Raw genomic sequence first — 16,007 nt, forward strand, 5'->3', positions numbered from 1 at the left:
AGCTGGTCCATCGTTGGTGGTTCCCTCCCCTCAACCCTCGTTTTAGTATTTCGGTAGATTTCTCCAGGAATTCCCCAGCAGTATAACTGCTCCGGTGATTATCAAGACGCAGGCGCTCTGATTGGCCGAAGATTGCGTCATATCTCCTTTTAATCACCTCAAGCGCGGTGATAGCAAGAGCGCTAAATTTCAAAATGGCCGCCTCGCATTTTGTGGGTGTCGCCGAGAAAGTGATGAAAGCGACAAAGAAAATTCAATTCCGAAGGCCGCAAAAGATGCTATAAAGGTTGGAGTAACACTTTTCAAAAGAAAGATAGGAAGTTTTTCGTTGATTGAATTGAATGAGCGCATCAAATTTTAGTGGAAACTGGCTCTTTATCTCGATACTAATAATCAAAGAACCTGAAACTGAACGGCTTCAACATGAAAACATGTTTATATATTTAAAAAATCGAAAGCACCTAGGCTATTAATTCGTCCAGGAGGCCCAGTTGATTATTGACTATATTGACAATATATTGATTAAATTCACTTCGCCTTCGGTAAATAATTGTTATGTTAAACAATAAAAATAGAACTATATTTAATCTGAAATATTGTAAGGGTTTCCTTAAATTGGTGTTGGGAAAAGGAATGGAAATATTGTATTACTTTAAGCCATTCGCCGCAAAAATTATAATGAGCAGTTGATTAATTCTTATTCCTTTTGGTGGTCTCATCTAAGTACAATTTCTTTTAACTTTTTCTTATCGTGGTTGTGAATTTGGCATTCAGTTTCTATGGTGATTAGAACTTGTTAGAACTTGTAGTATATTTCGCGGTGGGCTATGTTTTTAAATTATGTCAATCTGCTTGTTAAGGAAGGGAGTAAGTCTGTCTGGTAAAAGTTAACCTCGCACAGAAATTCCTGGAATTTCCTGCTTCCTATACTTTTGATTATTCTCAGACTCGTTTTTTGGAACAAATTCTATGTCAAATTCACGATCAAGGAATATTTTTTAAATTTCAATTTAACACCTTCAACATCTCTTTCTTTAAGGTGACCCTGAGTGTAAACAGCTTTTGCCTTTTCATTTTCCGCACTGAATTTTGAATTAGATAACCTACATAAGACCACGTGGCATCTCTGGGGGCGGTACTCGTGAACGCCCCTTCGTCTCTGAATTTTCTGTTTATTTTGTTGTTATGTAACAATTTTCTAAAGCTACTTTTTTCTTAAGATGTCTTTTCAAGTATAATATAATTCTAATTCTGTCAATAGGCTAATTATAATTTTTATATTATCAATCTTGTCTCTGTTCTGGCCGATCTCAACCATAAAATATGAAATCTTAAGGTAGAACTGAAATGATTTTGTAACTTCGTAAACAACTCGAAGGCGCATACTTAGTCTGTAGGAACTGTCGCACGTAACTTAATGTGATTCGCTGGTTGAAATAGGACGATGACGATGCAAGAAGATTGACAGCTTAGTAGTGTCACTTTCATCATTACAGCATTTTCCAATCAGAATAGAACATAGTTGAGTTGTACAGATTAGAAAGAAATCAAATTGTTTAGAGTTGTGTTAAAAAAAAAAAAAAAAACTGAGCTAGTCCCAAGAAAAAGAAAAAGTGTATTAAGAGTCAAAACCAGGAAATAAAGGAGCTCATACGGGTGTTAGAAAATGCATCTAACAATTATAAGCAATTTATGACACAATATCACGGATGAATAACAATTTAGTCAATTTAATGAGGAGAAAAATTTAGCATCAGCTCTTGTGCAAAGATGTGCTTCTTATCTCACTACCTCCCTAAATTTCCTAGCTCTTCGACATTCTCAGATTGGCCATTTTAACAATTTCGCTTTAATTACCTTCTTCAAATTGCCGTTTTTTTTCCTTTTCAAGATATTGTTAATCGATCATAATTAAAGCATTTTCTCATAAATCTGATCTATTCTACGCCCTATTCTACGTCTTGAATTTTCTACGCCACTTAGCTTATCGTGTATCGTGTATTTAAATCATTGAAATAATCCATGTTTACTCTTTTTCAACTGTGTCTAGGGTAATTAAAATTAATTTTTAGGGAGATTTTTAATTTGGTATCTTAAAAGAAAAAAAGGCTCTAATATACGTTGAATTCCGTGCAAAACCATGCCATACCAAAATAGTCAATTCTAAGTGTTTTGAACTCAGTCAGTTTGTTTTGGTAAACATGGTAAATAATTATCTTCCAAGCTGAATTGAATATAATATTTCTGTAGTTCACATACGCATGTTTCCTCTTCAGCGAGCGAAAATGTAACCTTAACAGATGTTCCAATAACAGGCGGCTTAGCAAATAAAGGATGAGAAACTATTCACAAATCTGATATTTACATCCGTGCGAAACTCGCAGCCCGTACAGTATACACTGTTCTTTTGCGGTTTCCATTGGTCAGTTCTAGACGTTCGGTGTAAAATCGCGATCATTTCATAGATCTTGATCAGTCTCAAATTAAAAAGAGGGTCTTAAATTAAAAAGAGGTTCTGATTTGGAAATATTTTCAATTACAAAGAACCTCTTAATGTGTTGTTCGACTCACACTCAAACCAGTAAGTTGTAATTAGAATGCCAAGAGTCGTTCTTTTACTAACCGGAAAACCGGATAATAAGCTGGAGCCTGAAAAAACCTGCTGAAAGAGTTTCCAAAAGATGAGATGCCAAAATTACTGGAAAAACAACTGGCGATTCTTTTTCTCATTAACTGACTTGTGCAGCTCTGCAAGTGATCCCGAGACCAAAAATGATCCCTCAAATAAACTGCATGCAAATGATCTCGGACCGTAATAAATGATCTCGTTAATTACAAATAGAGTGGATGGCTAAGATTTTTTTTCAAATTGCTACTTCATTAAAAATCTTATGCTGTGTGACAAACTAAAGAATGAAGAAACAGAGGAAAAATAAGATAATATTTAACTGAAAATAAACGTGTATGTAATATCACGATATCACTTTGGATCAAATAAACGCCTGACCTGAGAAAAGATCAGCTTAAGCGGAAAGTTTTTTAATTGAAAGCTTTAATAAGTGTTGAGTTTAACGGGATCATTTGCAGTTTGGTAATAAGAAACTTCCACAGCTGACCCAGCTTTGCCGCATTTAAGTAAATCTTTAAGAGGGTTGCTCTGATATTTTCAGGGCGTTGTCACTAATAGATTATCACGCAAAGATACAACAAACATAAAAGCAAACTAGTGCGCGCCCAAGCTGATGGATACCACAGAGAACACACCGTCAAAATCTGATTTCCGTTGAATTCCGTGCAAAACCTCGCGCCGTAAAATGCCTGTATTGTTCTTTCGTGGTTCGCAAAAGTACATTGTGCGTTATTATTTCATGGTAAATAACTATTAACTTCATTGTCGGTGACTAGCGGTAGATATTTACTTCGCCGCTTCGCAGCTCGGTAAGAACCTACCACCAGCCTCCTCCACTTCGGTGAATAGTTGTTAACTATCGACATAAGTTCACTGTCTAGCTATTTTTATCAACTGAAAGCACCAAACTTAAAAATGGCCATGTTTAGGACAAGTAATCACTAAATTTCACATATATATCTTCCGTTTAAGAAAAATAGACGATCGAAGACTGCATGTGGCTCCTGGTAAAGCGCAATTTTTGTATCATGAAAAGAACTTGAGGTTGTACAAAGACGCTAGAAGGTAGTGTTGCAGACTATTTGTCTCAGATGCTAAACAAAAAACCTATCCGGCTCTCATCCGTGTGAGAAAAATCATTCTTCGCGGATGAGGCGATAACAGGCAGCTTATAGAAACATGTTCAGGTGAACAATAATAGGATGGAAACCACACACACTGTAAGTACCTCCCGAAATACTTATCTAAGAATCTATGAGGTTCAACGGAGTTACTTAATTAAGGTGCGCGCGCTGTTTCCGTTCTGTCATGAAAGATTACTGTATTTATGACATTCTTCACAAGGCTTGCCGCGAATTCTCGACAACTTGTCACCGATCGATCATCAAAGACACGATAAGCGTAAAAGTCATCAAACAAACCTTTAAATGGAACCGAACGATGGAGCAAATACAAACTATGATTTCTCCACTAACAGGTCAGTGTTCTTTTGCCCGAAATATAAAATGTTCACTTGGGACTTAGATGATAATACCTTGGCTTGGACCATAGTTGCAAGCCTAATGTTTCTCTCTTCCGTTACAATTCTATTGAATCTGCTGGTAATCGTAACAGTTGTAAAACGGAGAGACCTGCAGAAATTGTCGAATATTCTGCTCAGGAGCCTCGCTGTTTCAGATCTTCATGTTGGTGTTGTATCGATGCCGTTATCTGCAACGGTGGACGTATTAGTTCTCCACCAGATGTCCGTTGAACATATTTGTGATTTAGACTTGGCGAATCTCAGCGTAATTTATTTCCTATCCATATTGTCTCTGTATCACTTGACTATCATTGCATGGGAGAGAAACGTAGCGATACGGAAAGGCCTTCAATATCAGTTTCTCGTCACAGAAAGCCTTCTCATAAAACTCGCGATATTTGCTTGGCTGTTATCCTTGTTTACAGACCTTCCCGCCTTCATTCTGACAGCAATCGAGTTAGATATTGAGATAGTGAGAAACTGGGTCATCTTTAATTATGCTCTCATGACAGTTTGTTTGATAACTATTGCCTATTTCAACATCCTAAAAAGGAAGAAAAACAACATTGCACCTCTCACCGCAAACCGGAAAATGGAATCAAAGACTGCCAAGATATGTGATCCTACTGTTTACAGAAACGTTTCAGTCGAATTCAGCTTTCCGTCTAACGGTAACGCTAGTGCAATTGAATTCCTTTGTTATCCCTATACTTTACTTTTATCGAGACCGCCGTTCTTAAAAATGCTGTTTTAGAGATACTGCGACTCAAGAAACCTCAGCCCATCCAACCACCAGTTGCTGCGATAATTGCCCGACGATGTAATCCAGTTGGATCGGTAGCTGAGCAGCATTGCATCATTGAAGAACCTTCTCTCCACGTGGCCAGATCAGGAACCATTGTCCTCGCCGCTCGTGAGTTAGACAGTGGTCATCTCTTTAGCGCCGGCTCCATTGGCTCCTCTGATGACCCTCGGGGACGGTGTGAAACTCTGAAAACAACTGCAGTCGTCCATCCTGAAAGAGCGTTGAAAAGCAAACCGGCTGTGATCCATGAAGAAAACGGCCCGGTCAACCTGAAATTATCCAGATCAAAATCTGTGGATACCGGAGTCTCTATGATGATCTATGATGATCTTAACCGAGACCTGTACCTTAAACATGACAAAAATCCTCCTCGAATTCATAGCTCGAAGTCAGAATGATTTAGCCTTACGAATGAGCCACCACCCAAAATTGAGAGGCTCTTTACACTGTCAATCCTAATGACGAACGTCTTCTGGCCCTCAAACATTTTTTTGATCAACGCACTGTTAAGGAACTTAAATCTGAAACCCTAGCTACTTTTCTTAGCTGAACTAGGGCTCATACTCAACGGTTATTCATTCGGGGACAACTTTTTCAAACAAACCAACGGCGTAGCCATTGGTACCAAAATGGGACCCAGCTATGCCAATCTTTTTGTAGGTTTTGTTGAACACCAATGTTTTAGCCAATACTTTGGCCCCAAACCTGAACTCTACGGTCGCTATATCGACGACTGTATCGGCGCTACCTCCTCTACCAGAGAGGAGCTAACTCAATTCATAGCCGCAGTCAATTCTTTTCATCCGGCTCTAAAACACACCTGGGAAATTTCCGACAATTCTTTATCCTTTTTAGATATCAAAGTTTCAATTGAAGGCAACCGTTTATCCACTAGTGTGTATTGCAAACCCAGACTCGCATAGTTACTTGTTGTATTCATCTTTGCATCCATCTCATGTTAAGAATTCCATTCCTTTTTCTCAGTTTCTAAGACTTCGTCGTTTATGTAGTGATGACCCTGATTTTTCCCACAAATCAGAGTCAATGGGCCAGTTTTTCGAAAAACGTGGTTACCCTGTTTCTGTCGTTCAAGCGGGTCACCACCGCGCCCAACTTATTGATCGACAGTCAACGCTACAACCGTCACAGAAGGAAAGTTCCGACCGCATTCCATTCACTCTCACGTTTCACCCTCACAACCACACAGTTAAATCCATTGTTCTTAAAAACTTTAAATTACTTCAAAACGATCCAGGGAACGGCACTATATCTTTTCGCAACCTCCACTTATTTCATTCAAACGCGACAAAAACATAGGCAATTTTTTGGTCAGAAGTTCATTCCAAACTAATGACCAACCCGGCACTTTTAAATGCGCTAGCGCACGATGCAAAACTTGTCCCTTCATTCACAAAGCTGAGAAAATATCGGGACGCAAGCGATCCATTAAGATCACCGATCACTTCACGTGCACCTCCGCCAACGTAATCTATTGCATAACTTGCACTTATTGCAAAAAGTTATTCATCGGCGAAACAGGAAGACGACTAGGTGACCGATTCCGAGAACACCTTCGCGACGTAGAAAGGAATGACAAGGACGCATCCAAACCAGTCGCTAGACACTTTAATTTACCTAATCATTCTAAACAACATATGGAAATCTGCGGTCTTTCCTTACATTTAGGCAACACGGAAAGCCGCAAAACTCTTGAACAAAAGTTAATCTTTCAAATCGGCACTCTTAATCTCACAGGTATCAACGAACGCTTTTCATTCCACTAATTTATTCGTGTTTTTCTCGTTGCCATGTTCCCACCAATGGCGTACCTCCGCTTCTACATTTAAACCCACATAGAGCCCACAATTCCTCCATTCGCTCTAATGAAGGGCTAACGCTCGAACGTCAGCTTTTTTATTCCATCACGGTGGCCAGTTTACAATTTCAACTGAGTTGATATAACCAAATTACCTTGTTACCCCCACCGACGCAGCACCACAGTTTCTTTAGAAACTTTTAGCCTTTGATCTAACAGGCTGTGTGTTGAAAGCTTTATTGATAAATTGATCGTACTGATTCGATATGGTGTCTTCAAATCATGACTTGATAATGAAGTGTTCACCTGCTGAAAGACAGGCTTGCTCAGTTAAGGCTACTAATGTAAAATATTCATTTTTATGCATAAGAGTTGACAAGTGTTGTTACTACTGAACGCGAGTGCGCATGTGCCAGTTTGGCCAACATTGTGTTTGACCATGCAGCTATACCAGCCCTTCAACAGCAGGATATTGTGCAAAGGCTTGGCTCCCTGCTGACTGGTGATAATAGAGGTATCCAGGAAGGTGCTGCTGGTACATTGAGGTACAATATACCTGTCATATCATCTGCTAGACGTGCACTCTTGTTAAAATGTTATTTTTGAGATCAAAGATTTTGCTCAGTCCATTCAAATCTTATCCTGAAGCACAGATCTTTTTTATTCTATTTATTAGAAAATTGTCTTCTGTCTTGATGTAGGAATCTGAAAATTTCCTGGTGATCCTGAGGTGTGAGTTAAAATGGTACATTTAGAACAAGATGCCATGATTCCGCTTACCACACTTGCATAGCAGGTGTGTGTTACAAATTAAATCATGCAATCAATTATTTTTTTAACTTGAAAAGCATTTATTGTTTTCATCATCTCAACCAGTCCCCACAAATGTACCATGCTTATTTATTCCAAGTGCCTTTCTGTGCATTTTACTTGGATGTACTCACTCTCAATGTTTCTTGCTGAAATGGAAAGAAAACTGAATCGCATCTTTTTCTTTCAGTCTCTTGATTCCCTGGGTGGTATTGATAAGACTCTGAGGAGTGGGTTTAAAAGACAGTCTACAAGCTTGGCCATTCATGCAGGCTGTAAGCTCACAAAGGAATATCTGGAGAGTAAAAATTCTACACAAAAATCAGTGTAGCTTTAGTCACTTGAATTGACAGAAAGAAGAATCAAAATCCCTTAACCCCTTTAGCATCTAATTTCTCTATACATTATCACTACTGAATCAAACATAAAGATTATGAGAAAATAGGATATGATCACCCAACCAAGAAGCTCTCGATTGTTAATAAATTCTCCTCGTCAGTATCATAGGAAATATATTCTTGCAAAGTTTTTTGTTGAGATTTACGAAAGATATTCCCTTTTCCTCCTTAACAATTCTATCGGAATTATGTGTAAACTAAGATGTTGAATGCGCCTCGGCGGAGAAAGGGACAATTAAAAATGTTCGAATCCTATGTAAGGAATTGAGCTGCAGTCAGCTATGATTTCGCACTCAAATACTCCAACAACTCAGCCATAGAGAACTCGTCGACGAGTGGAATTAGGAGACATCTGACCTGCTATGATCAGCAATGTTGAAAACATTCAGCATTCTTTTTGCTTGACCTGTAGAGACTGGTCTCCTCTTATTAAGACTCAAGTTCAGTTGAAGGTCATGATAATCTCTTCAGACGTGTATATATTTAAAATATTAATGGTTTGCTTTATTACATTTTAGTTCACGACTAATATAGCCTTTGTAAAATTATAACTAAATAGGGTGATTCGTCGAGTAGAAGATTGATGATTGAGATACAACATCCGTTGGCAGCAAAGGTCTATGGTTTTGGCTTTCCCCGATCTTTGCAGTAAAAAACGAGTGTATTGTCATATATTCAAAGCCTTTAACTTATACTCTGAGTCCTTTGAATATCTTCCAAAAGAACTTTTATCTCCTACTAGCCTGCGAAGTGATTGTACTTTTTTTCTAAAGAAATTTACGAGGGCTTATTTATTTTCAAATGGCATTCAAAATCTGTGATCGATTGCATCAAGATTTACAATCAATTAAACCGGTTTTAAACTCCTGCCTCCAATTTCAACTTTGTGCCCTCCATTTCTACTCCCTATATTGTTTGCATTAAATTCTTAAAACTAAATTGCAAGGCGAGAATGTAAGAAACGAGAATTACCCGAAAGCTCTTGAGAGCTACATGTATACCACGGGTTAACATCTCATTCATCTAAAACTAATTCCAGATTTCAATTTGGCTTTAAATTTTTGAAAAATTCTCAGCAATTACTTTTCATTTTGACTGGTCAAAGAGACCTCGTATCATATCCAAACATCAAATCTTAATAATGTTGTTGCTGCCACGAATTGCAACAACAGTGTCGGCTCTCAGTTTGGGAAGCCTTGTCTTTTTTACTAAATGGCGTCCAATCAGTCCTCTGGATTCGAAGCTTTTCTTCAGTGTCTTCTATGTATAAATCAGTAAACCTGTTGAAAAGAATACGGAAAAAATTCGCATAAGAGACGACCAATCCTATCCCTAAAGCCAACAGCAATGATCACTTGGTAGAGCGATCAATTGGTTGAGCGCTGCACTAGTATCGCAGAGGTCAGTGGTTCGAATACCGTACAGGCCTGATTTTTTTCAGGTCTGATTAGCGCTATTGCATGAAAATAGCGCTCTCTACTGCGAGGATCGTGCATCAGACGTAACAATGATCACGTAGCTTATCAAAAAAAGCGAGCAAGTTCCCTTGGAAACTTTGTTGCTGTGTCAGTGGAAAGTATAATAGGATAGTTTGATTTTATTAACTGAATTGACAACTGATATTATTACAGGGCTACACCAGAATAAAATACGGTAATTTTTTCTGAAGAACGATCTCTGGCTAAAACAATTATAAATTTACGAACTTTCGACTGCCTAAAATGCAGTCCTTGACGGGTAATTTTTTTTGTAATTTCACATTTTACCCGTTCTATTATTACTCGTTCTTAAAAAAAGCATTTTTTCAACATGAATTGATATAATGTCAGCTGGCCGCTGTAGTTAATAAAAGAACACTCACTTTAGGCTCGGCATTCATGTCTCCATCTTCACCCTCATCTTCCTTTGATTTTGTTCCACCGGTCTCTCGATATCTGATGTCAGACCGAAATGAATCAGAGTAAAATCTTGACAATTTTAAAAATTTGCGCACATGCAGGTGCAGTAAGGACGAAAAGCTATTGGACGCGAACTATTTTGTCTTCATCCTTATTTTTCCTCGCTCTTTTCTCATAACATGGACCTTTTCCATGTTGCTTCGACCTTTTTTTTAACAAACTTTTCATTTTCCGACCTCTAAAGCATGTGTACCTCCATCAGAAATGCAAAAGATTACTTAATAGCCTCATTACCTTCTGACAAAAATAAAGACTGCCCAAACTGTGCCGGAAACTGCAGCTCCAAACGCTACAACTACCACAACAATGTATGCTGTGACGTAAGCTGTAGAGCAAAACAATATTACCATAAGGTCGTTGTTGTGGCAAGTAGGATAAATATTGTAAGAAATATACAACATTTTTTTAGAGACATGTTTCGGCATGCTTATGCCATCTTCAATCAATGAATAACTGAACGTGAGTAATTATATAACAGACAAGTAGATGAATAAGATATTTACAGTATGATGTAATACAAAAGCGTGTACTAATTACAGCGTGAAAACAAACATGAAATTAAAGGTGTGAACTAAAATGCTAGAAAAGTGTTATAATGCTGTAATTGTTTGTTAAGTTCAGGTTTGATCTTATATATATAAAAAGCTTCTTTAAAACAATATTAATAGAAATTAATTAAAAGATGAAGGAGAGATTGCTTCTTGGGCACTCGTGCGCAGAACATGGCCGTACAAATGCGCTGCACACCTGCAGGTTGGCTAACCCTCCTATCTTAATCATTTTTGTTGTTCAAATGGATTTTTTTTTCTCGATGCTCATAAGTTAAGCATACTCATTGAGATCCTAACCAAATCTCTAAAGTTTTTAAACTGTTTCCATCAACCAACTCTCGTGCGTGGATCATGACCTTACAAATAGACCACAACTCTGAAGTTTTGTTAACCCTCTATAATTTAAAACTTCTTCTTTAATTAGTTTTGTTATAATTCACACATATTTTTTTTTTTTTGCAATGCTCGAAAGTTGTACACGCACAGAAAATTCCAGTCATTACTTGTGGGTCTCAATAAGGTTCACCGATAGCTGTAGAACGGCTCCAAAATTTAGCCGTTAGGCGTAAAATTGAAAAATTTCAACCAATAGTCGTAAAAAAAAGTTAACCATTAAAAAAAAAATTCTGCTGACAACAATGGAATGATGCTTACCTCTAGCCGTACAATGGCCAAAATTTTAACAGTGAGCCTTAAAAGTCATCATCCCATTGAGACCCTTTTATTTATCGCTTGGGATGGTCGGTGGATTTTTTTTGAGAGGGGGGGGAATCACAGAGTTTTCAGGGGGAACAGAGGGGGCCAAAAGTCGTCACCAACACAGTATATAGGGGGATTTTAAATCTGACTGCCAATGAGCTGCTAATGAAGGGGGAGGGGGGAAGGGGGTCATAAGAATTTTACCGAAACTAATGGGGGGATTAGTAAATTTTGTCGTCACAGGACCAAAATTTTCCGACCCCCACCCCTGAGGCGATAGATAATTACTAGTGCCCAACAATTTTTCTCTTTTTTTTTTTTTTTAATAATCACGACAAATGAAATTCTTACCTTTTCTATTTATATCGTTTCTGACCATAAGAGATATCTTGACGTCATTCGTTGAGATACCAGTTGTTATTTTGCACAGTTCTTCACTGAAGCACTTGACGCCATAACATTTAGCATTGTCCATATATGCCAGCTGGCAACGTTTACTGGCGCAACATAACGACATGCATTCCTCCATGTCTTTAACAGCACCGAGGAATGTAAAATTCCCAGCATGCAGCTGACCTTCCAGAGTAGCATTCTGTACCACGTCGCTGTGCAGTAGCTGGGCTTTTCTACATACGGGGTTTTGATTTATGGCGAGAGGAGGACCAGAACGCGTGGCTTACATGAAGAAATAAATGAACCATTGAATTGATGAGTATCGTCCTTTATATTAAACACTTCTTGTAATCTCATAGACTTACCTCTATAAAGTCCAAAGAATGAATCATTTCCTGTTGGTGCGAGCAAAAGACATATTTAAGTTCCACTGTCATTAAACTTTCACACAAAGACCTTTATCTAAAATATAACGTAAGCAAAGCAACCTTTCTCCGATGCCTTTTATATTGGGGCCTATCATTATATTTAGAGAGATGACGGCCTCGAAATCGTGACCTGCAGCGAAAATTGATCGGAATTTTTGTGCAGTTAATAGCTCTGCCATTAAATTGTACCAGACGTTAAAACCGTCAAACCAACACTGAAAAATCAGTAAATAAAGTTACATTTGCTTGGATATAAGTGTTTCAGGGTATTCTCGGCAAATTCCCGCGGTTTGCAACGAAAACCATAGTCCTTTACATTTAACGGCTGGGGTAAAAATCATTTCATAGGAAAATTACGAACCCCATATAGATTATAAGGTTATGAATATAACTGCGTCTCCATGGCCTACCTCTTGCTGGTGTCGTTACCAAGAAGGCGAACGCTAAAACTATGGTGGTCACGAAAAATGAAAGATTGTCCATATTTTCCTAATTGGTTTGCCTGTTTTACGCCAATCCAAGCTAAAAGATAATCGACGATCGCAGAGTATTGACGAAGTATAACACCACAATGGTTTAGACTTATCTGTCTCATTCAAGAATCGCCATTCTCTTGGTAATCCCCTTGCACTCCTTACTCTTGCCAAGTCACTTCCGTAAATCTACGCTTCCAAGAAAGAAGCTCTGGATAGTTTCAGATGTAGCGAAATAATCTTTTTACAATTTTTCTGACAAGTTTTTCCTCTTTTCTCTTGGTAAACAATACATTAAAATTAAATGGAAGAAAAACAATACCAATGACGTAGGTTAAATGGATGAACCACCAAATTCCATTTAGATAATACAATCCTTTCATTGTAAACCACCCTGGAAAAACGAGCTACAAAATTCAGTTTTGAACTCCATTACTCTAAAAGAAGGCTATTAACTGAGGTCTTGAGTTGTTCTAAAAATAAGGAGTGTATGAACATCGTGAATTTTAGTTTTTTTTTTTTTTTTAATTCGAATGTATGAGAATTTACTTGTGAGCAATCGTACCGTGACGATAAACCAGTCTTAAAAGCAACGGGTGACCTGCCGAAAGTCAACAATCGAAGCCAACAACCCGAACATTAGCCGATTGTTCGACAAGTTAGTCGGAATTGTCTTCGGGCGATCCTCGTTTCCGAAGCAAAGTCTCCTATGTAATAGGTCCGTGTTTTGATTGGCTTGCCTAGGTCGGAAAACGATATTGCATACTGTACATCGATAGCGAGCGAAACAAAAAAAAAAAAAAAAACTTCCAAGTGTCTGCGAAATTGATCATTTTAGATGTAACAATCCTTGCAGTTCGCGTGCTCGTTTTGCTTTCTTTCTTTTTCCACGTCCCTAAAAACTCAGTCATTGTTAAGTCCTGGCTTAACCATTAAATGTTTTCGATCAACATCGAGTTTGTGGCTCACAATATAGGGTTGGCTGGGCGCGTAAACATTCGCTCGTGAGGCAGAAGTTTGGGGAAAAGGGTGTGATCTGTAGATCAAATATGGTTCACTATTTAAATGCAATGTTGAGAGAGGGCGCCTAAACCGTCAAACATGATGTTGGACGAAAATGTTTGATCATTTAGCTGGGACTTCATCATTTGAAATAATAATTACATGAAACAACAACAGTATTAACCTCCCTAAATAGCCGCAAAGGGCGATAAAAACAACGGAGCCATGCTTCTAGTAGGATAACAGTAATGTATTAGTTTAGGGGCCATCTGCTTACAGCCTTGCAGGCGTCAAAAATAGTCGTAACTAGTGTAATTTCAAGTGCAATTGTAATATTTAAAAAAAGCTTTCGAAATCTGATTCTATCTATACAGTTTAATTTGTTGGTAACATTTTAAGTGCTGATATTCTTTGTCTGTTGATCAGAACAACCTTGGGGCACAAAAAAATTCAGCTTTAATTGCATTGGGATTATGACTTCAATTAATTATTTTCGCCTGGAGTTGTAATTTCAACACACTTTTACCTTAGTTTTCTTTATATATATATATATATATAAAACTTAACCGCGAGCTGTTGAATAAAATATTAACGAATTTGCGGCAGTTTCACGCGCTTCGCATGGACAAATTAAAAATAGGATTAGGCTGCCAACATAAGTGATACCTTGCTTTCGTTTTAGTAAACAAGACTGATGGCGTCTTTGAAATTATTTCTAGCTGCAATGTTTTTGTTGTTAACAGCTCCAAATGAAGCTTGGAGTGAAGAAGACAATAATAGTGAAGAAAAAGTTGCCGATGCCAAGGGAAGAGAACGAGCAACTTCGCTTGGGAAAGATAGGGGAGAAATCGGTGGGATAGGTGGTACGAAGGTGGAGATATATGAAACCAAAAGAAGCGGCACGACAAGGGACGAAAAAGACTCTGAAAACGAACAAGTCGATCCTAACCTAGATGGCCTGATTCTCTTAGCCTGTTTCGTTGGCTTAATTGCATTCATTGTATTTCTACGATTCCTGTGCTGTACAATCGAGCAATGTGAAGAAAAAGCCAAGAAGTCCTATGCTACGAAAGAAAAAGTGGAGCACACAGAAAAGGAAATAATTTTACAGGGGATGAAATACAAGGTCTTGGTTTGAACCTCAGTGGTTTTCCCAATTAAGAGGGATTCCTAAGACTCAAGAGAGAGAAGAACTTTTTCACCAGAATATCAAATTCGCTGTGGAGGAATGAAATTTACCCCCATGGTTTGAATTTTATAGGACTTATTTATAACCTATCAACGAGAAAAGACCTATTCAATCAGGAAATGAAGGGCCATTTTAATAAAGCCTATTGACTAAGCACTGACAATTTGTCGTGGATATCTTCGATGTGGAATCTTGGACTTAAAGTACTTTTGTTTAGGCGCGTTGGCCCAATACAGCTGTCTGTATTGTGGTCAGGAGTCTCTGAATCGCCAAAGTACAGATATCGATTGGACTGTCTATAGAATCTTCTTTTGGACTAGAAAATCTTCATTTGTGCCGAAAACTTCTGTTATTTTTAAGTAAAATAAGAGTTATGAATTAAGAAATAGCACCAAGAACTGCAAACTTCGCCACAGTGTTTTTTTTTACATTTTCAGCTGCCACAACAATCAGATATGCCGGCAAAATAGTTTTAATTTGATGATTCATAATTTTGATACCTATATCGTTCCGAACATTCTTTTTATCGCAAACCAAGACTTGAAATACGCCCGAGTTTAAGGCTGTCACTGCGATGGTGTTGCGACAGATAAAATGAAACACTATTTAATGATCATTAATATTTAAGGTGAACTTATTCACATCCGTTAGAAAAAACTAGAGCATGTAACTGAGAAAAACTTCGACAATGGATTGATCTCAATAAATTGAGCATCACTTTTCAGCCGCGAAGATCTTGGCCGATTGCTTGAAAACCTCTGAGAGTTGTTTTTTTTTTTTTTGTTTTTTTTTGTTTTTTTTTGTTTTTTGTTTTTTTACTTTTTGCAGTGCTTTGCTCTTCTGCTTAGGATAGAATTTTCCAATAAATCAAGAGATTCCCAAGATCGCTCTTCCGAGCTCCGAAGTTGTGCTAGAAAAAATTGATCAACACCAAAGAGCCTAAGAGGTCTGAGAGCTGCGCCTGCAAGCGCTACCTGCGAAACACGGACAGCTTCATAGGCTGTTGAACGCGGAGCGGGGTAACTCATGTCCCTGCGTGGCTTGCGACACGAGCAGGTTTGCGTTGATCGTGTTACCTGACGGGAAGCATGCGGGTTTCGAGCCGAAAGGAAATTCGAGCGAGCGAAAATGAGATTTCGCGACAGTTCCATCACACACCTCTCGCACGCTCCCCCCTCGAATTTCGTGGTTTTTTTTTTGCAGCCTACAGCCTACAGGCAAGTCCTGCAAGTTGAGTGAAGAGTATGCACGCAACACCCCATTTGGAGATCAGAGCATAATCGTTAATCTAACGTGTCTTCCGTACTCTTAGCAATTAAAGACAAACACAGAGA

General features: G+C 38.2%; 2 protein-coding genes across 2 annotated transcripts; one reads left to right on the forward strand and one right to left on the reverse strand.

Moving 5' to 3' along the window:
* The first annotated feature begins 3,848 nt into the window (after window positions 1-3,848).
* Window positions 3,849-5,354, forward strand: LOC111336142 (uncharacterized). Its single transcript, XM_088726468.1, is given in 3 exon segments — window positions 3,849-4,698; window positions 4,700-4,885; window positions 4,887-5,354. Coding segments are annotated over 3 exon segments (1,296 nt in total). The 5' UTR covers window positions 3,849-4,056.
* Window positions 5,355-8,458: 3,104 nt separating this feature from the next.
* On the reverse strand, window positions 8,459-12,794 carry LOC111336263 (uncharacterized). The gene is made up of 6 exons (XM_022942320.2): window positions 12,420-12,794; window positions 11,947-11,976; window positions 11,540-11,863; window positions 10,173-10,263; window positions 9,842-9,914; window positions 8,459-9,260 (listed from the first exon to the last, which is right to left on the reverse strand). The coding sequence occupies exons 1-6, from the start codon at window positions 12,490-12,492 to the stop codon at window positions 9,252-9,254; spliced, it is 600 nt and encodes a 199-aa protein (XP_022798055.1). The 5' UTR covers window positions 12,493-12,794; the 3' UTR covers window positions 8,459-9,251.
* Window positions 12,795-16,007: the final 3,213 nt, after the last annotated feature.

The sequence above is a fragment of the Stylophora pistillata genome, chromosome 7 (assembly GCF_964205215.1).
Source record: "Stylophora pistillata chromosome 7, jaStyPist1.2, whole genome shotgun sequence".
Classification (NCBI taxonomy): domain Eukaryota; kingdom Metazoa; phylum Cnidaria; class Anthozoa; order Scleractinia; family Pocilloporidae; genus Stylophora; species Stylophora pistillata.